This window comes from Papaver somniferum, chromosome 9 (genome assembly GCF_003573695.1).
Source record: "Papaver somniferum cultivar HN1 chromosome 9, ASM357369v1, whole genome shotgun sequence".
Classification (NCBI taxonomy): Eukaryota; Viridiplantae; Streptophyta; class Magnoliopsida; order Ranunculales; family Papaveraceae; genus Papaver; species Papaver somniferum.
The window spans coordinates 95,314,165-95,336,178 of record NC_039366.1 but is presented as its reverse complement, the minus strand read 5'-3'; the positions used below and the strand labels follow the sequence as shown (position 1 = coordinate 95,336,178).

General features: G+C 35.6%; 4 protein-coding genes across 4 annotated transcripts; 3 read left to right on the top strand and 1 right to left on the bottom strand.

The window, feature by feature from the left end:
• Positions 1-117: 117 nt before the first annotated feature.
• LOC113312302 (ribonuclease H-like) lies at positions 118-714 on the bottom strand. The gene has a single exon (XM_026561066.1). It carries the CDS (start codon positions 712-714, stop codon positions 118-120), a length of 597 nt encoding a protein of 198 aa, XP_026416851.1.
• Positions 715-1,923: 1,209 nt separating this feature from the next.
• Positions 1,924-3,498, top strand: LOC113312301. Its single transcript, XM_026561065.1, has 2 exons — positions 1,924-2,139; positions 2,731-3,498. The coding sequence occupies exons 1-2, from the start codon at positions 1,924-1,926 to the stop codon at positions 3,496-3,498; spliced, it is 984 nt and encodes a 327-aa protein (XP_026416850.1).
• A 9-nt stretch (positions 3,499-3,507) lies between these two features.
• Positions 3,508-4,323, top strand: LOC113312300. Its single transcript, XM_026561064.1, has 2 exons — positions 3,508-3,940; positions 4,085-4,323. Exons 1-2 carry the CDS (start codon positions 3,508-3,510, stop codon positions 4,321-4,323), a joined length of 672 nt encoding a protein of 223 aa, XP_026416849.1.
• Positions 4,324-5,833: 1,510 nt separating this feature from the next.
• LOC113312299 lies at positions 5,834-6,316 on the top strand. Its single transcript, XM_026561063.1, has one exon. The coding sequence runs from the start codon at positions 5,834-5,836 to the stop codon at positions 6,314-6,316; it is 483 nt and encodes a 160-aa protein (XP_026416848.1).
• Positions 6,317-22,014: the final 15,698 nt, after the last annotated feature.

The window sequence follows — 22,014 nt, the reverse complement described above, 5'->3', positions numbered from 1 at the left end:
TTTTTTTTTTTATGCTCAATCACCCAATTTTATTAATTTGAAAAGCTAAAAGAGTTTACAAAAGGAGGGAAAAAACAGAAATCAAAGATAAAATGAAGTTACAGAAGAACTAAACTACTAACAGAATCTGTAGTATCTCCTATTTGGCATTTCCACTTGAATCAAATTAGCAGGTCTTCCAACATGTTGTATGACTTCTCCCATTTGTAATTTTGCTCCCTTTTTGGCTAAATCATCAGCTGAGAAATTGAGTTCCCTGTAGCAGCGCTCATAATGGATCTCAGCTAATGCCTTGAAAGCTTTTTGCCATCTTGTTTTGAAACACCAGGGCACTTCACCTTTAATAAAGTCTTCTACAACAGTTTTTGAGTCAGACCTGATAATAATCTTGCTACAATGAAGTCTAACTGCCCATTCAATGGCCCATATAACTGCCAGAGTTTCACCTATGTAATTAGTAGTTATTCCCAATCTTCCAGATACAGTCCCTATCACTTCACAGTTATAACTTCTTGTTATAATACCAAATCCTGCCATACCAGGATTACCAGCTGCAGCTCCATCACAGCAAAACAGTACATAACCCATCTTAGGATTTGACCAGTAACATTCTTTAATGGCTTGAAATTTAATACTTCTGTTACCTATATTGAAGAAGTATATTTGAATCATAATTCTGACCCCATCTAGTACCATGCATTCTATGTCCTCCATAGTGAACTAGATTCAAAATTCTTCTCTTGAAATTATTTTCATTTGGCTTACCATTATCAAACATGATATTTTCTTCGTTTTTTCTTCATTTTTCTTCGTTCTTCGAGCTCAGATCATTAATTCAGGGCTCCAAACATCTTTAATTCAGGTGCTTTTCAGGTGATTTTAACTACAAACTTCAATGATTGGTGATTAAATCTCTCTTTATTACTTCTAGTAGTATTAGTTAGGGTTATTTCAAATTTAATTTCATGGAAAAAAACATAAACCCAGAAATGGGTTCATCAGTGGTTGATTTAAGTAATTCTTTTGAAGAAAGTCCATCAATAGATCTTGTTAATGACACTGAAGAACGATGTGTTGCTTGGAGATTTTCTCTTATTGGTAGATTGGATTTACTTCGTATGAAATTTTCAGATGTTGTTTTAAATCTGAAAAATCACTGGAGATTAGAAGGTCAATGTAAAATGATTCCATTAGGAAAAGGATTCTTTACAATTAATCTTGATAATGAAAGAGATAAGAATTTAATCAAAGCAGGAAGATGAGAGGTTCAAGATCAAGTTTTATGGATTCGAAATTGGATTCCTGATTTTCGTCCTGAGAATCACAGAACATCATCAACAATGATTTGGGTTCACCTTCCAGGTCTTAGTTTGGAATACTGGGATGAAAAAACGTTTTTCACCATTGGAAGAGCTTTAGGAGATCCAGTAAAAGTAGATGAAGCCACCTTGAAATAGTTATTATGCAAGAATGTTGATTAATATATATTTGGCAAGAAAGGTGCCTAACAAGTTATGGATAAAAACTAAGTTTGGAGGATTTATGCAAAATGTATTACTAGTCAAGCCTCCAAAATTCTGCAGTCATTGTAAGATTGTTGGTCACCTGCTAGTTGAATGTAGAATTAACAAAGAAACATCACAAGGAGCTAGTAACCAACATGGAAATTTTTCTCCAAAATCAATACTCCAAAAGTATACAACAAGTAAGAGTTTTGATATTTGTGAAACTTCAAAAGGAACTAGCAGTCAGATAAATGGAACATCTCATAAAGATCAAGTCAGAGAGAAATTTGATATATGTTAAAATCCCACCACTCAAGTTCACCTGTCACCAAAAAATTTTCAACAAGCAAATGAAACAATTGAAATTACTTCTGGTATGTTTGGTTCACTTCCTTCTGAGACTGAAGAAAATAATATTATGCATGAAGACAAGGAGATTTTAACTCCTGCAAAAGTGCTACAAATAGTTGAAAACAATTCATTAGAAAAGAGTGTTGTGAAGTACATAAATGGTAAGGATGGGTCTGTATCAGAGGAAAGAATTCCTACTACAACTTGGTCTAGAATAATTCAAAAACCAGCAGCATCTAAACCAGCTTCTACTTCCATTGATCAAACAAATGCAGCTCAAAAGGTAAATTCTCAACAAGTTCCAGTCAAATATAATTTTAGAAAGAATCCAGCCAAGGGAGGCACTAAGGGTTTTCAATCTTTACAATGAAAGTCCTATATTGGAACATAAGGGGCCTTAGGATATATAGGGCTCAAAATAAGTTGTGGTCTTTAATAAATCAATTCAATCCTTCATTAGTTTTTGTTGTTGAACCAAAAGTAGTGTGCAGTGCTTCTTTCTGCAATAAGTTGAATCTCCCAGGAATGCAAAATAAAGTAATTCACAATTCAATTTCTAATAAAAAAAGGTAACATTTGGTTATTTTGGAATAAATCTTTGCCAAAGCCAACTGTTGTTTCCATGTCTAGTCAAATGATAACTGTCAGCATTGGTGGTGTTCTTGTTTCTGGAATTCATGCTCATGTGGGGGTTGTTCAAAGAATATTCTTATGGAGTGAGATGGAGTTAATCAGTGATTTAAAGCAACCTTGGATAGCTATAGGAGATTTCAATTCCATAATATCTTCTTAAGAAAAGGTTGGTGGCAGAGCAGCAAATAGAAGAGTTACGCAAGAATTTAACAATTGTCTAGATGTTTGTGATTTGATAAAGGCTCCAAAAACTGGATTACAATACTCTTGGTCTAATTGCCAACATGGGAATAAAATAATCTTGTGCAATTTAGACAGAGCAGTCTACAATCATTTATGGTTTCAAAAGCACATAGATTGGGGGTACAAAGTTGGGTTAAGAATTGCCTTTGATCATGCTCCTTTGTTAGGGGGTTGTGCAAGCATTCCTAAACCTCCAAACATTCCTTTTAAATTTCAGAAGATGTGGTTATCTCACTCTAATTTTATGGAGGTTATTTCTCAATGTTGGAATGAATATGTTGTTGGTGATCCATCTTTTGTTCTTCTACATAAATTAAAGAAGCTGGAGAATATTCTAAAAGATTGGAACTGGAAGGTGCTTGGTGACATAAATGTCCAAATAAAAGAAACAGAAGAAGAAGTTAATAAAGCAATGGAATTATCTGATAACAATCCATCAAATGCTGAAGCTTTGGACAGACTAGTAAATGCAGAAAATAACTATAATTCTATAGAAGTTCAACTCAATATTATGCTTAAACAAAAAGCTAGAATAAAATGGGTAAAAGAGGGGTCTGCCAATACAAGTTTCTTCCATACAAATCTGAAGATTAGACAATCTAGAAATTTTATTAGTGAACTGGAGGACACTAATGGTGATAATATCTCAGACCAAAACAAGATTGCAGATACTTTGGTTCAACATTTTGAGCAAAAATTTCAGTATAAAGCAGCTGAAGAAGTTGACTCTCTTCTTGAAGTCATTCCATATGTAATTACAAAATAAGATCAACAAATGCTTGATGCAATTCCAAGTGCAGAAGAAATTAAAGAAGCAATTTTTAGCATGGATCCTGAAAGCTCTCCAGGTCCAGATGGTTTCTCTGGTTGTTTTTGTAGAGCATGCTGGCATATAATTCATGATTATGTGGTTCATGCTATTCAGTTCTATTGGAGAAGAAGATTCATTCCAAAAGGGCTCAATTCAAACTTTCTAGTACTTCTGCCTAAAATTGAGGGTCCAAAATCTCCCAACCATTTTAGACCAATTGGTCTTAGTAATGAAAGCTTTAAAATAATTACCAAGATTATTAATACAAGAATGAGCTCACTGATGACAAAGCTTATAACTCCTCAGCAAGTGGCTTACATTAAAGGTAAAAGTATACAAGAGAAAATCATATTAGCATATGAAATGGTGAATGAAATGAAGAAGAAAAGAAGAGGAGGTAATGTAGCATTAAAACTTGACATATCTCAAGCCTATGATTCAGTTAACTGGAATTTTCTATTTCAAGTTTTATGCAAGTATGGCTTCTCCAAGTCCTAGTGTCAATGGCTGCAAATACTGTTTGAATCTGCTAAAATTTCAGTTATGATAAATGGTGGACCACATGGTTTTTTCTCAGTGGGGAAGGGACTGAGACAAGGAGATCCATTGTCTCCAACTCTTTTTGTTATTATGGAAGATGTCTTAAGCAGATGCATTCATAAAATGGTGGAAGAAGGAAAGATAGCTCCAATAGTTATAAGAAAAGGGATACATCCAACACACTTGTTCTATACTGATGATGTTTTCATTTTCTGCAATGGTGCTAAGAAAAGTGTATAAAATCTTATGATGTTGCTGGAAAAATATCAAAAAGGATCTGGTCAAGTGATTAATAAAGCAAAAAGTAAACTGTTTATAGATGGCACTACTGTAGTAAGGAAGAATCAAATTAAGGAGTTTATGCAAATGGAATTGAGTGATTTCCCTGATAAGTATCTTGGTGTTATACTAGCTCCTGACAGAGTAAAGGTATCTATTGTGTGGCCCATGGTAGAAATGATTCAAAAAAAGCTAGCTGCTTGGAAGGGGAAACTTCTTTCTTTTAAAGATAGATTGATTCTTATTAAATCAGTTTTGTGCAGCATTCCAATTTACAATATGACAGTTTATAAATGGCCAGCATCTGTCATTAAAGTTTGTGAAAAGATTATAAGAAACTTCTTGTGGTCTGGTGATGGGGATGTCAGAAAATTCACAATATTGTCTTGGAAGAAAGTTTGCACTCCTTACAATGAAGGTGGCTTGGGGATTCAAAGACTTGAGACAATCAACAAAGCGTTGCTCATGAAGATAATGTGGAGAATCATGAATTCAACAGAAGAATGGGCATTATTTCTTAAAGCTAAATATTTGAATAAAAATGGTCAATGGAATGAAAACTGGAAGTTATCTTCAATATGGCCAGGATTGAAGTGGGCTTGGAGTTCTTTAAAGGACAATCTCAAATGGTGTATAGGAAATGGAAATAAAGTTAATGTCTGCTTTGACTGTTGGATAGGTGAAACTCCTATAATTGAGAAGACTGAACTAGTCGATTATGCAAAACACAATTTAACCATGAAAGTATCAGATCTTATTAAAGATGGTAGACGAAGCATTCCTTCAGAGTTGCAGCTGCTGCTTACTTCCATGAGCTTACCTGACATTGGTGGAGGGCATGATTCTCTAATATGGACCGGTGATATGCAAGGTAAATTTACCACATCTTATGTTGTTGAATTGCTTAGACACAAAGAACCAATTTTAAAATGCTCCAAATACATATGGAATACATTTCTGCATCCAAATACTGCAAGTAATGTATGGAAAATTGTCCAAGGCATTTATGTTGATGATCCTTCAATGGTCAAGAATGGATGCTGCATTTGTGAAACAATCTGGACAGTATGAGTCACATCCTGCTGGACTGCACTTTTAGTGTTAAAATATGGAGTTGGATGTGTTCTATCTTTGAATTTAGAATACCAAAATCTTTTGAAGACATATGCAAGAGTGCAAAACATAAAAGTCCATTGGTGAAAGAAGTTTGGATTACAGCTACTTGTTCAACCCTCAAAGAGTTTTGGTTTCAAAAAATAGGAAAATATTTGAGAATATCAAGCCAAATGAACAACAGTTCAAATGCAGAATCAAAAAACTGGTTTTTGAAGGTGGTTTAAGAATTAAAGGAAATAAGTGGAACCAAAATTATGATCACATGATTATATCACTCTTCAATCTGGGTTCTAGAAAATCTAAGTTTCAATGCATCCCAGAATGTTATTGGTTCCCTCCTCAAATTGGTTATACAATGTTTTGGTGTGATGGTTCATCATTTGGCAACCCAGGTACAACTGGATTTGGATTTGTAATTAGAGATCATGTATGTCAGGTGATTGGAGTGTTATCTGGAGGCTTAGGCATTGCAACCAATTACATAGCAGAAAATTATGCACTACTGTGTGCAGTGGGATTGGCAGGTGAATGGGGATTACAAAACATCATTCTGTGCTCAGACTCCAAAACAGTAATTGAAGATTTTGCCAGAGATCAAGTCCCATGGTTCATTATAATGAGATGGCAGAAGGCAACAAGTAAAGTTTCTTCCATTATTTTTCAGCACAATCCGAGGGAGGTAAACTTTTATGCAGACACGGCAGCTAAGCAAGGAACAAGATTGGCAGCAGGTGAAAGACAGATGATTCTTGGAAGACCAAATTTTCTTCCCAGAGTTGAAATGCCAGATGTTACATATTACAGGTTTTGTTATGGAGTATATTTCTGTCTAATTTAGTGTGTAAACATAATCATTTTAATTTCTCCTTATTTTATTGAGCCTATGTAGTTGGCTCCTCTTGTTTTGAACCTTAAAGTTGTAATCTTCCAAGTTTTTGGTTTTATCAACAAAATTAATGTGATTCAGAAAATAAAAATAAAATCAAACATGATATTATTCTTCTAAAACCAAAGCTCTCTCATTGTTGAAAAAGTTGTTGTTAGCCATACCTCCTTAACTATTGGGCTTTTATTTTTTGCAAACTTTAGAATGTCAGCAAAATAAAATGGATTATGAAAGTTGAAAATATTACCAAGCCATGTCCATATGCTTCTACTGAAGGTACATTTTCAGAGCAGGTGAGCCATGCTGTCTTGATCTTGCTGACAAACACAACACTTGGAAGCCAATGAAAAACCTTTATTTATCATTTTCTTCATCATCCACAAATACACCCTATTGAATTTTCCAGACATTTCTTGCAATTGATGGATGAAGAAAATATTTCCATATTTGAGAAGGCCAATGAACACTCACTTCTTTATTTCTGATCTTATTTACTACTGCGGCTGTGGAAAACTTACCTTTTAAATCACCACTCCATATTATCTGGTCTTTATCACCACTTGCAACTGGTAATGGAAAATTTAGATGCCAAACACCATTATGTATAAAATCATACACTTTCATATGCAAATTGTTGTTGAAAAAAGTAGTAAATCCCAGAACTTCAATAAGAGGACAATCTCCTATCCAAGTATCAAACCAGACTGAGATGCTTTCTCCGTTTCCTGCATTCCATCTGACATCTACTTTAAGAGACTGCCAAGCCCATTTCAATCCATGCCAGACATAAGATAATTTCCAATGAGTGCTCCATTGCCCATTTTTATTTTTATATTTTGCTGCAATTCTAGCAATTTTAATAGATTAACTAAGATCTTTTTTGAACCACTGCTAAAGATGAAAACATCATCTGCAAATAAAAGGTGAGTAGGAGAAATACCATTTCTTGTCACCATTGGTTGCATCTTATTTGTTTCCACAAGTTTGGTTAGGCTTCTACTCAAAACCTCCTCTATTAAGACAAACAAGATGGGTGAGAGTGGGTCACCTTGCTTCAGCCCTCTTTGCATTGAGAAAAATCCATTTGGCCCTCCATTAACCATTACTGAAATCTTTGCTGAGGAAAATAAAATTCTCAACCAGTCACACCAAGTAGACGAGAAGCCATATTGTTGAAGGACCATGAATAAAAAATTCCAACTTAATGAGTCATGGGCTTGAGAAATGTCCAACTTCAAACCTACATTTGAAGTTAGTTCTTATGTTCACAAACTGTTTGCTCAGTTTGGTAACGTGAACGTATAAATAATAAATATCCGACGAATTATTCTCAATTAACTCGAGTGCACGAAATGATTTTGTCAGTTTGTGAACTGGTCTATTTGGAGATGTTACTTGGTCCTTTTAGTATCACTAGTACTCTAACTGATTTATGCAGTTCGCGAACTAGTTGATTTTAAGAGTTCTCTGTAGATTTTTTGTATTTGAGTGCATAAAATGTTTTGGACAGTTTGAGAACTTATCAATACAGAAAGATCCTGAGTTACGAGACGACTAATTATTCGCGAACTGTTTTGGACATTTCATGAACTTTTTTTGTTCTTGTAATATTATACTTCAATTTTATGCATGTTGGTTCCATAACAACTTGACAATTGTTATTTGGCTAACCACTTGGAGCACAATGACTAATAGACGGTTGCATATTCTTCTTTTTGATTGAAGGCATGCTTCTCACATGCTTACATGATCAATCTACATATATAATTTAATCTTGCTTGGTGATAAAATAATTAGTAAACATGGAAACAAGTTCACGAACCTAGCTTTGTTTGTAAGCTACCAAGCCATGTTCATCGATAGAGGACTCCCTACAGACTAAGATCTAAATGTTAGTACTTCTATGTCCTAGTTGCGGCTAGAGTCATTCTAGAAAGACGTCGATTTATGATGGAGAAACTGTATTAGGTTACGACTTTGAAAATCTTTGCTAAAAAATTCGTGAAGCGCAGGCAGACCATCTTTTAACTGATAGATACTTGTTATTCAGATTTTTTTCTTATTGATTGTTATAATTCTCGAACTATAAATCGGGAATAAGATATATGAAAATCACAAAGCACTCTTCATCTTATACTTTGTGATCCTAGAAAATATACATCTAAAATACTTATGTTTTGTTTTGTTTAGATTGTTCTTATGAAATAGAAAGGATTAAACATCTCTATAACTTTTGAAGAGAGTAAGCTACCATATTTGTTGAGTTTTGCTTGATATCTTTTATACCTTGAAGATCCATCGTAAGCATATAGATTTTCATTACCTTGATCGAATATCTTTTTAAAGGAAATCAAATAGGCTATATGTTTGAGGCATAATAGTTAATAAGTATTCGCTTAAGCTAAAGCAACTCTTGGGCTTGTAAAGAACTTTAACTAGGGGAATCGTGTTGCACAGGGTCTTGCGATATTCAAGAGATGTGAAAGAGCACAACTGAAGTTGAGTTGTTGATAGGGCCGATTGGTTCTCAAATACATTTTGGTCTGAAGTATGATAGTAGGCTAGTGCCTACAACGACTAAATAAGGCGGTGTTCAAGTTCTGGACCATGTCCCCATGTTTTTGTAAACATTGCAATTTTTATCGTTAACAAAAATTATGGTGCCTTGTGTTATTTATTTTTCATATTATGTTGTTTATATGTATAATATAGATATCACAAGTAGTACTGTAAACAATTATACGATTTATAAGCTAAAAATACCATACAGAACCTACAAGATTTATTCTTGAGAATTCGCATCTTGAATATAGATTACAAAACTTATTTTGGTTGGAATTCGGTTTGGATATAGTTCAGGGACATACAAGGTTGATTCTTGAATATTGATTTTTGAGACCGTCTAAGAAAACTTATTTACATATCAGGTACATGATCTCATATGTTAATCTGTACTATTGATTTTGACCAGTTTTTCCATACAGGTTTTGAATAAAAAAGTTGGTGGTGTACTTGGTACCTCTCCTTTTCAAGTACCAACGCTATAAAATTAGGCTGACGCTGGCTAATATCATCGTCGTAGTATAAGCTGGTGTTGGCTAATGCCAGCGCCGTAAAATTAGGATAACGTTGGCTAAGGCCTGTGCTGAGGTGAAAAGAAGTTTCCACTGACCTTGGGAAGCGCCATAACATGGTGATGCTATGACTCAAGCATCCATTCCTCTTATATCATTTTCGCTTGAATGTTATTTTTCACATGTTCCTAGAGACGCGGGATACTTCATTCGTGCAAGATTTGCATACATTAATTATTGAAGGGTTCATCTATTCTTCTAGGAAGAACCATCAATTAGTTCATTATTCAAATGGATAAATATGTAATCACTAAATAGACTTCAAGTATTGAAATTTTATGTAAATAAACTTGTGTTCCGAAAAAGTTCACATAGAGATACTTTGAGCACACTAATAAGTCAATATCACTTAATGTGAGTTTAAATATTGATATATGAAAAGATCTCAAGGAATTCAGTTGTGGAATTATTGCAACTTATAACAGATTCAATATTGTTCTATACTAGTGGGCAATCCATCTACGAGCTTGATATTTATTTGAGAACAAAATCAATGAAAAGGATTTTCTAAATATTATGTATCATCATGGAGCATTTTAGGAGCATTTTCAACCTACACTAGTAGTCTTCTGAGGACAATGTTGTTTTATACTAGTGGTCTAGGAGTTGTCTAATCAATGTAGATTCGATACGTATGTGAATACAATATAAATACTGAAATACTCGGTAAATATAGTATTAGATATATATAAAATACTAAGAGTTCATCTAGGTGAATCCCTAGCACATATATATTCTTAGACAAGACATATGGATCAGTGCATAATTCCCATGGCCGTTGATAGAGACTATAAACACAGACTATGCATTTCCTGTACGTGTTCAAAAATGAGTTTACAATTTTTTCCCTTTAAAAAACCCACCATCAATACTTCCATTCTTATATTGACACCATCTTGCGAGATTTAGCCTAATTTTCTTTATTTGGCCTAGTTTTTCTTTAGAGTTCAAACTATAATGAGTTTGAAGCCAATACTTTCATGATGCATTCTTCTTATATAAAAAATGAGCATAATCCGAGACGTACAACACCACCATCTACAACTGAAAAAGTGGGGGTACAACAACCACAGCCAATATTTCGCTTAGCAATCTGTATGGACAAACTCCAATATACTTTCTATAGAAACAACTAGACAGTCAGACTCAATCTAGATAAAAAGTATATCAAAGAGTATATCTCTATCTCTCGATTTGATATATACTCAAGCAAATAGAAATCTGCGAGTCTTTATCAAATACTAGAGAGATAACTTGGATGGTACCAAAGACCAATATCCAAGTGTCAATCAATTTAAATCAACAACCAAAAGGTCGGATATTCTAATTGATTGAACAACGCACAACCTATGATATTTCAATTATATAACAAAATATGATGTAGAAAAGAAATAACACAGACACCAGAATTTTGCTAACGAGGAAACCGCAAATGCAGAAAAAACCCGGGACCTAGTCCAGATTGAGCACACACTGTATTAAGCCACTACAGACACTAGCCTACTCCAAATTAACTTCGGTCTGGACTGTAGTTGAACCCCAATCAATCTCACATTGATCCAAAGTACAGTTATGCTCCTACGTCTCTGATCCCAGCAGGATACTACGTACTTGATTCCCTTAGCTGATCTCACCCACAACTAAGAGTTGCTACGACCCAAAGTCGAAGACTTTAATAAACAAATTTGTATCACACAGAAAAGTCTACCATGATAGATAAATCCGTCTCCCACGAATATACCTACGAGTTTTGTTCTGTCTTTTGATAAATCAAGGTGAACAGGAACCAATTGATAAACCAGACTTATATTCCCGAAGAACAACCTAGTATTATCAATCACCTCACAATAATCCTAATCGACGCAGCGAAAAAAGATATTGTGGAATCACAAACGATGAGACGATATGTTTGTGATATCTTTTATATCTTGCCTATCTGGGATATCAATCTCAATCCAATTATTACAATTGTACTCGTACGATAGAAACAACAAGATCAGATCACACAACTACGAGAAAGTAGTATCGGTCTGGCTTCGTAATCCCAATGAAGTCTTTAAGTCGTTAACCTGGTTTAGAAGAAGAAACCAAAGGTTAAAGGAGAATGGACTCTAGCTTAGCACAACTAGTATCACACATAAGGTGTCGGGATTAGGTTTCCCAGTTGCTAGAGTTCTCCCTTATATAGTCTTTCAAATCAAGGTTTTCAATCAATGTTAGCTTGGTAACAAAGCATTCACTATTCACCGTTAGATGAAAACCTGATTTAGATTCAATCTAATATCTTTCAACCGTTAGATCGAAAACTAGCTTGTTATACACAAATGAAATGCACGTTTCTAGGCTTGTGTAACCGTAACCAAACTTGTACATTTGTTGGTTCAACAATAGTTAACCAAATGGTTAGCCATATGATCCCTTTCATATCAACCACATTCTTCTTCACCATAACTAGTTCAAGTGACTCAAATGAACTAGTTAGAGAGTTGTTCAATTGCAAGGAAATCTTATGTAACTACACAAGACACAATCGAAGCAAAAACGGTTTGATTCACTCGAATCGGCTCATGAACTTTATAGCCACGGTTTGCAAAAGCATTCCTTAGTTTATATAAACATGAGTTCAAGAACAACCGATTTTAGATATAACCTACTCAAGTTCGCGGACTGGGTTCGCGGACTTAAGTTCACGGAAGGAGTTCACAAACTCCAGCAGAAATTCTCGGGTCGAGAACTTCTGCCAGTTCGGGACTGAGTTCGCGAACTTGGCTCACGCCACATTCCGTTTCTCTTGATCAACAAAGTTCGCAAACTTTGGTTCAAGGAATAAAGACTTATACATATATGTGTTTCCACAACAATGCTTATATCCTATCAATGGTTAGGTAATCTAAACTCTCATTTCAATCATTGAAACATTCTCAGAGAACGTTATATAGTCGTTATTCACGGAACATTTTTCGTCAGAGCAATTTTCGAAGTGATTGAAACATAACATGACATTCGTCACTAGGTAAAGATGAATTTGGCTAAATCGAAAGCTTACCAACACATATTTCGAGAAATAGATAGGCGAGATAAACTCGGCTCGAAATAGCAAATGTGTATAATCTAAGTCTATATAGCAAAACGACTTTTGTCTCAAGATAGGAGATAAATAGACTCTTGAGTGATAGATAAGTTCAAGTCTCCATATACCTTTTAGTCGATGAAGATCCACCGGTTCCTTGAGTAGTCCTTCGTCTTGTATGATGATTGTCATGGAGTTCTTGAGCTCAAATACACTTCCTATCCTAGTCCGAGACCTTAGCTATAGTAGACTAGAAATCAAGACTTAAAGTTTTGATCACTAACATTGACAAACATGCTTGAGATAGCAACGCATGCGAGTTCGGCCGAGCAATGCTCTAACAACAACTTTGAAAAACTAATGCTCGAAATTAAAATTTGTAGATGGTGAGGTTTGGTATCTTGAACTGTGCTTATTTTTGGTATGAATCTAAAATTTAATAAGAGGAATGTATCATCAATATATTAGTTTCAAAATCATCGTCGTTTGGACTTCAAAGAAAATTTGGATCATATTTTAAGAGAATGTCCATTTTTATTTTATTTTGATATGAAAAGAAGATTCACTGGTTAAATAGAATGATGAACGTTGTTTGCTTCCTCCAATATATCTCTAGCAATAAAACTTGGTGGAAAGCCTATCCAAAGTTTGCAAATCTTAAAAATCCTATCATACCCAGCCAATAAGTCTCCTGGATTATCACATTTTCTCTTAATAAACTTGCAACTCCATGATGTATTGTTAACAAGCTTGTTTCTAGTATCTAAAATAATAGACAAACTCTCCCATGCAACTTGTGATGATCGTGATTGTCTGCGTCCACGACTAATTGTGCATCCATCTCAAAACAAACATATTGTAGTTGAAGATCTTCAACCCATGTCATGACACTGCCCATATAAAATTGTTCATGAATCCTCCTCATTTTGAATATTGATTAGAAACTTGACAATAAAATTCTCTCATATTATTTGTTAGCATGTCTGCGCCTGCTGTATATTTTTTTGTCCTTAATATTTTTCTGTTCTTGTCCCTTGGGTTGTAATAGGATACATGGAAATCATTTTTGACCAATCGAAAACACAAGGGGGATTACCTTTTACAATATATTCCAAAGAGCTTGGTTATATGATCTGGGGTACATAAGTTACGATTTCACATGGAATAATAACAGACAAGGAACAACAAATATTCAAGAAATATTAGATAAAACTTTCTCTAATGCAAAGAATCTTGGAATCACATTATAAGGGAAAATCCCTCAGAATCTTTAGTTTTAAATCTTCAGACACTAAAGATCAATCTTCAAGATTGAAAAAAAAAAGATATTTGGCGTTCCATCAAACAGATAAAAAAAATACTCAGGCAAATTGAAAACATAAATACTACGTAACATCTTTATAAAAAAGAGGAAAGGTTACAGGATAAACTAGATCAACTTGAGAAATTTTATGACACACAAGAAGCAATTGCTAAAAAACAATCTAGATACAATATTGTAGCTCTAGGGGAAAAAAACACAAAATACTTTCATAAGGTAACTCTAAGGAGAATGAAGTGAAATGCTACAAAATGCCTAAAAAACAACAATGATGTTGTAACCTTTGATAAAAAAGAAATCCATGTCATCTTAAATGACCATTTCCAAAAAAGAATTTATGCTGACTCAATTGATATCTCTCATCGTGATCAACTTTTCAACTCTATTAATCCTAGTGTTACTGAATCTGAAAATGTTAATTTAGTTCTTCTTTCCTCTAAAGAGGAAATTTTCAATGTTCTAACAAAAATTAAACCTAATAAATTCCCACGACCGGATGGATTTCCAGCAAGTTTTTTCAAACAGAATTGGAACACTATGGGAGACCAAGTAACTCTCAGCATCCAACAATTTTTGAATATGGAGCTATGCATCTAGATATGAACAAAACTTTCTTATTTCTTATACCAAAAGCTAGACATCCTAAAAATCCTAGTTATTTAAGACCTATTGGACTGTGTAACACCACTTATAAATTAATAGCTAAAATTCTGGCTAATAACATGAAAAGTCTCTTAGACTACACAATCTCCCCTTTCCAAGATGCTTTCCTCTCTAAAATACAAATATATGATAACATTGTGATAACACATGAAATTATCCACTCTTTCAAAAATAAAAAAATGTAGAACAGGAGGTCTGGGCATTAAAATTGACATGTCTAAAGCTTTTGACAGAGTCAATTGGGATTTCCTTCTAACAATCCTAAAAGCATTTGATTTTAACCCCTCTATCTGTAATCTCATCAACCAATGCATCTCAACCACTTTCATCGTTGTCATGTTAAATGACTCTCCAGGGAAATTTTTTAAACCAACAAGGGGCCTAAGACAAGGAGACCCCTATCTCCTTTTCTTTTCATTATTTGTACGTAGATTTTTTTCCAGATTTCTTGTTAGAGCATTGCTCGACTGAACCCACCAAGCGTTGGTATGTCAAGTTTGGTTGTCATATTTTAGTATCAAAACTCATATAGAGTCGCTTGATTAATTACTAGTGACAACTTCGTATAGGTTAGGCTAGAAAGTCTAGGAACGTTGAGACTTACAAGTATTACTTTGAAGACCCGGAGAATGTGAAGAAGTAACAACTGCAACGAAGACATCATCCTTCCACTTGAGGTTAGCGATACTGACTTGACTTGTTTCCATTCCTAACATATCTTTCAAATCGCCTTATATTGAAAACATAACATGGGAAGCTATATTTATGAAACTCTAGTATTAGACTTGGTTATAGCAGTATGATCAAAGTGTCAAGGAATTATATTGAATTATGAAGTATAACACTTATCTTTTGAACTTCATAAATACGACATCAACATAATCTATGTATTTATTTACTTGATTATGTGTGGGATATAGGTGTGATTTCATCCTAGGAAACTATTTATTATTACATTGGTTTAAGGAAGTAGATGTACGAACTTGTTTCGTAATCGAAAGGGAAATCTAAAAGTGTGTTGGTCCAGTTTTTATTGAAGATTATTTGGATGAACGATGCAAGATGACAAGGTAAAACCAATCTTAACTTATGTTGAGGATCCAGGTAGAACCAGTCATAGCCTATATTGTGTGACAATGTATAACCGATCCTAACTAGTATTGGGAGACAAGGTAGAACCGGTCATAACCTATATCTAGTGACATGATATAACCGTTCCTAACTAGTATTGGGAAGCAAGGTATAACCAGTCATAACCTATATTGGGAGTCATGGTATAACTGGTCCTAACTTAGTTAGAGAGTCATGGTAGAACTGGTCCCAAGAGCAAAATCGAGTTTCCAGTATTCACATATTTCTTTATTTCGTGTGTGAATTTGGAATTAGAGTTTGCTAAGATAGGAAATTTTTAGATGTCGATATTATTTGAACATGTGCATAACTCTTATCATTAATTGTTCAAACATATTCCTTGATGCTCAAGATGATCCCAAACCAAAATTTTGAAAACATTTAAGTATGATTTTCCAATTTATATGTTTTAATTACCAACAATTAAAGCATATACTCTAGAAAAGGTTTATTAGTTAATGGGATAAACTAATATTATAAATTTTCAACGAGAAATTTTATATCCGGAGAGGAAAGTACCCTAATTAGGCGAAATCTCTTATGATCGCTCGTTTAAAGACTTCTGTGGGATCAAGAAGCTCTACGAGTACCATTGGCGGGACACTAGATAATTACATTGTTATTTTAGTTTTTGATTATTGATTTGATTGACTAATGGTTGTTGAAACTTTGATTGCACCTAGTTTGATTATTCTTGAGAGCCTTCTCTTCTGATATAAGGGTCACTCAAACTAGATCAAAGTATCGACGGGATCTTTAGAACTGTTTTTAGATCTAAAGACATCTTGTGATGATCCATTGTTAATGGACATCGTTTTGTGCGTGATTGATCACAAGAGGATTTAAATTTGTCTTGTGCAGGTTGTCTAAGAAGGTAATTGAATATTTGAAGACGAAAAAGAATTTTCTTATTAGTTTTCGTATCTCGTGATTTGTGCACAAATCTTGATCGGCTGGGATCCAACAAGATCTTGTTTATCTTCGATATACTTGTGAATATATAGTTGATAAGATCGACATGACTATATAGTTCTTTTGAGTTCTATATTGTTTGAATGCAAATCCTGAAATTGATTATTTCGGTAATTAAGATTCAGATTGATCTAATCAGGCAAAGGAGTTTATAAGATTAAACATAATATCTTTTGTTGACAACTCAACATATGTTTTACCAAAGATTGAATAAAGTGGTTACCAAAAAGATTTGTTCCTTTACTGTTTGGAATATGATCAAAAGGAGTAAAGCAACTTAAGATAGTGATTTCTGTCTTGAGATTCACGTGCGTGACAAAAGGTCGAAGACGCAGAGATACTGAGGAAACTAAGTAACTAGGGGTAGTTTAATTGGTCTCAACTATATGGAGTTGGCTTTTGTTCTTTGTAAATAGGCTTAATTTGAGAGTATTCAAAACTGGACTAGGTCCCAGGATTTTTCTGCATTTTCGGTTTCCTCGTTAACAAAATCTCGCCGTGTCATTTACTTTACTTTCACATTATAATTGTGCTACTATAATATACTAAATTACACTTGTACGTTAATGCTAATCACTTGACTTTGATCATATAGTCAATCGGTCTTGTACTGTAACTATTGTCAAGTTAATATCAAGTTGTCACATTGTCTCGACTATTGTCCATAGACGATCACACTTGGTATTTATAAGTTGAATTAAAAAGATAGTGGTGTGTGGGCACCCTCGTCTTTTCACTTCTCCTAACTCATGAATCTGAAAAACTAATTCATGGTGTCAAATTAACTCCTAAAAAAAGTCTTATTTCTCATTTCTTTTTCGTTGATGATTGTCTTCTTTTCATAAAAGCCGATTCAAATTAACGTAAGAACATTTTATATTCTATTGAAATCTTTAGTAAAGCTTCAGGACAACTTATTAAATTCGAAAAATTGGTCGTTTTTTTCAATAATAAAGTTCATCCTAAACACCAAAGAATTATGTCCAAGCTCCTTAAAATTTAAAAAACAAAAATTTATTTAAAGGACTCTTACCTAGGGGTAGCTCTTTTTATAGACAAAGCTAAGATTAAAAGTTTTGAGATAATAGTGGAGAAAATGGAACATCGGTCTCACGGGTGAAAAGGAAAAGTCCTACCACAAACTAGTAAAATGGTTTTGAACAAATCTGTCCTATCAAGTATGGTGAATTTCCAAATGAGTTGTTTTGTTTTACCAAAAAATATAGCTAATAAAATCGATGCGATTCAAAGAGACTTCTAGCAGGGGAAAGAAACCTATTCCAAAGGATATTACCCTAAAGCATATACTTGTCTTTTCAAACTTATGAAAAAAGGGGGGTTAGGGTTTAGAGGTGGTCACAATACTAATTTAGCCCTGTGTTGATGGTGGTTTTTAGCTTAGGGTTAAAATTGTAAAACCTTGTATCAGATGTGACGTCACTCTGCAAGGAAACGGTGTTGCGAGTACTAACCTCTCCACCGACATATTTATTCAGCCGCTCAATATATTTTTATCCATAACACTTTGTAAATTTCGGCACCTCGCCAATACAAGACCCATTGATTACTTTCCTGTGCTATGTTCCCCAGCAAAACCCTTAAATCGGTATGACATGACGGATTTATGTTCACTCGCAGCGGAGTAGCATGAACCTCCAAATACCAAAGTTAAGGCCATCGCACAAAATGCTCAGAACGGAAAGCACACTGCATTCTGAAGATAAGGATTTTTGTGTGGCAACATACAAAATCCAACCAATTATTGTGATAACTCAAAAAGAACTCATAAACCCGACTAATTTGCAAAATTAGGATTTCGCGCCCCGCGCAGCATATTAGATCTCATTGGTCGTACCCATGCTTAGCCAAACTAGGCAACCATATCCGCCACAACGCACTAAAAGTGCGGCCGCGCCCTAGCATCCCGGCCCACTTCCCATCAACCAATCAGGTCGCTTCAAATCCGCCACCGCGCGTTGGAAGTGTGGCCACGCCTTAGCATGCTGACCCCACTTCCCATCGACCAATCAGGTCGCTCCAAATCTGCCACGGCCTCAAAAGAGGTTGCCATACCAAGTTGGCTTCCCAAAACACGCCAGCTTCCCAAAACACGCTAGCTTCCCAAAAAACGTCAGCTTCCCAAAAACGCGCCAGCTTCCCAAAAGGCATCAGCTTCTCAAAAACACGCCACCATGTCGTTGGCTGCCAACATCCCTCCTGAATTCTTCCTGAGTTTTACTTTCGGGATGTTTTCACCTCCCGAACGAGCTAAAAACCTAAATATTCCCGCATGGGGAGATAGAAGAATGGAGGGGTGAAGTATCAAAATCCGAGTTCGTACGAGAATTCTACAGCGATTAGGGTTTCATCATACCAAACCCTAATTTAGACAAAGCCGTAAGCGCTTCCCTTCCAAGCCACAAGCGCTTCCCTTCCAAGCCGCACGCTGCAAGCGACTCCCTTCCAAGCCGCACACTTCCAGCAGCTCCACCTCACGCCAAATCTATGCCGGCCATGCAACCATGTCGCTGGCTGCCAAACGGAAGGTAGCCACGATCAACGGCTACCCTTCCTCCTGAGATGCAGATCTCATCCTTATAAACTTGCCACCAAACGACTTGTGGAAAGCTCTTGGCTACGGTGCCAACTCTTGGCCACGGTGCCAAAACCCTAATTTTGCCACGCCAAAACCATGTCGGCCATGCCTCCATGCCGCTGGCTGCCAAACGGAGGGTTGCAACAATCAACGGCTACCCTTCCTCCTGAGATGCAGATCTCAGCCGTACAAACTTGCCACCAAACGACTTGTGGCAATCTCTTGGCTACGGTTCCAACTCTTGGCCACGGTGCCAAAACCTTACTTTGCCATGCCTCCATGCCGCTGGCTGCCAAACGGAGGGTTGCAACAATCAACGGCTACCCTTCTTTCTGAGATGCAAATCTCAGCCGTACAAGTTCGTCACCGAACCAGCAAGCCTCTCAATTTTAACTTGCCAAACAATAGCAACATGCTACACGTTTTCCACAAAAACACTCGAGACATCAAAAAATGTCACAAACTGGGGGATGCTCATCAGTGTATTGGTCTAGCGGTTTACAGCGTGCGGCGTGCAATACGCCCGTTACAGGAAAGTGTCATAAGAGTGAGGCGGTTAGTAAATACAAGAAGTAATGGTGAAACATTTCCTTCATTATGGAAACATCAATTCCAGGCGTTACCCGTTATTGCTTTCTTCCATTACTCAATCGTTTCCACTTCTTACGAGGCAAGGGTACGTTTTGTTGCGACTTGTATAAATAGGTCTCACCTATTTCCACCAAACACAAGTTTTTGGGTCAGGAGAATACAACACTCAGAAATCACCTGTTAGCTTTCCACATTGCTAGCGTTTCACTTTCTGATACAAGTCGTAAAACAACCACTTTTCCAGAATCAACTATTCTGGTCTCAACACTCTCCTCACTTCCCTCCCCAAAACCAACCCTTCTCCTTCACTTTGTGACCGAAGCAAGTCTGGAACGACCATTTCTTGGTTTAGGCCGGATTTGTACAGATTGATCTCTCGAATGTAAAGTACTCCCGTGCAGTACATTGTTTAGGATTTGGACTCGTTTCTCACCCACACACACGAATTACCAAAATCAGCAAAAACCGTTTTCACCCTCAAACACCCTGATATCTAAATTACCCTGACGTCTTTTAGCTGAACCAAACTCTCTCCGAGCTTCCCAATTAAAACCTAAATATTTCAGGAAAAAAATCTGTATGTAGGGCTAAACCTTCTTAAACCAGTTATTAGATGTGGAAAGGTATTAGCAAAGAATAGCTCTGATAAAACAAAATTAATTTGGGAGGTAGGAGATGGCAATAATATAAGTATATGGGAGGATAAGTGATTACCAAGCCTACACAACCCTTTACTTCAATAGAAAAACTCTACAAACAACCATTTAACACTTGTAATTGATCTCACAAATCCAATTACTAAAAAGTGGAACATTTCTTTGATTACTTTTATGTTTGTCTCCAACATTGCTAAAAGAATATGCAAGGTTAGGATTTTCCCGAGTAAAGCAAATACTCCTAAATCTGATATATTGAGATACCTTCTGACTAACTCAGGGGAGTTCACTGTGAAATCAACGTATGCAAAATTTACTGAAGACGGAATCAATTCCAATAATCTTAATATGCTGACACATTTTGGAATGACTTATGGAATTTAGATGTATCCCAAAGAATAAAAACTCTTACATGGAAATGTTTACAGAATGATGTTTCTACTAATTTTAAAAGGGCTGGGATTATTAAAAAATGTTTCCTCAAAATGTACGTTTGGTTGTAATGAAGATGAAACCATAGAACATCTTTTCTTTCATTGCAACTTTGCCAAATCAGTGTGGTCTTTAGCACCTAGTCCAGTACAATCCTCCTTTAATAATGATGTTACTTTCCTATAAATTTGTACATTCTGGTCAGGAGGACCAAGTAGTTCCATTAGCTTAGAAACCATCTTGACCAAAATCTGGTTCATATTAACCAACTGGCATTAGCCCAGTTGGTCAGGGGTTGGACTCCCAACCTATAGGTTACGGGTTCAATTCCCGTTACTGATCGCTCAAAAAAAATAATTTTGGTTCATGCGGAAAGAAAGATGTAATAGAGCCTTCCAAGGAAAACACAGATCAAGTAGCTTTAGACATTCAGAGACATATTCAATTTTGGCAGAATGAGTCTAAAAATAAAATTCAAAATTCGACAAAAGAAAAGTAGGACCAATCAGTGTAACAAATCCGGAAGAAGCATAGGCTTTAGGAATGCTTCATGCAGTGCAATGGGAAAAAGAGCTTCACCGCCCCCACTTCAGCATTGAAGGAAACTGCAGAAATCTTTCTAAATATCTCAATGGGAAACAATCATCCATTTCTTGTCAAAATCAAGCTATCATGGACGAAGTCAGAAAGGAAATTAGTGATTGTCCAAGTTTTCAAAGCTTCTTTTTCTTACCTAGATCAGCAAATAGCATAACCGAGGCATTAACAAAGGAAGCTAAACATTTCAGCTGTAATTTAAATTGGGATATCTCCCGTTTTTCTTAAATTATCAATACTATTGCAGTAGATAAATCTAATGCTAGGCAGATGCTTAATCCTACCTCATTAGATGGCTCTACTTCATCTGTAAATAGGTTACTAACTCCTCAAATTAATTCTTCTAGTACATAAACAATAAAGAAAAAAAAGGGGGGAAAATTGAATCCAAAAACGTATCCGGAGGTAACAAACCCTCGCCCGTTGTTGATTGACCAAACATCACACAATCAACCCCCCCCCCCCCCCCCCCCCCCCCCCCCCCCCC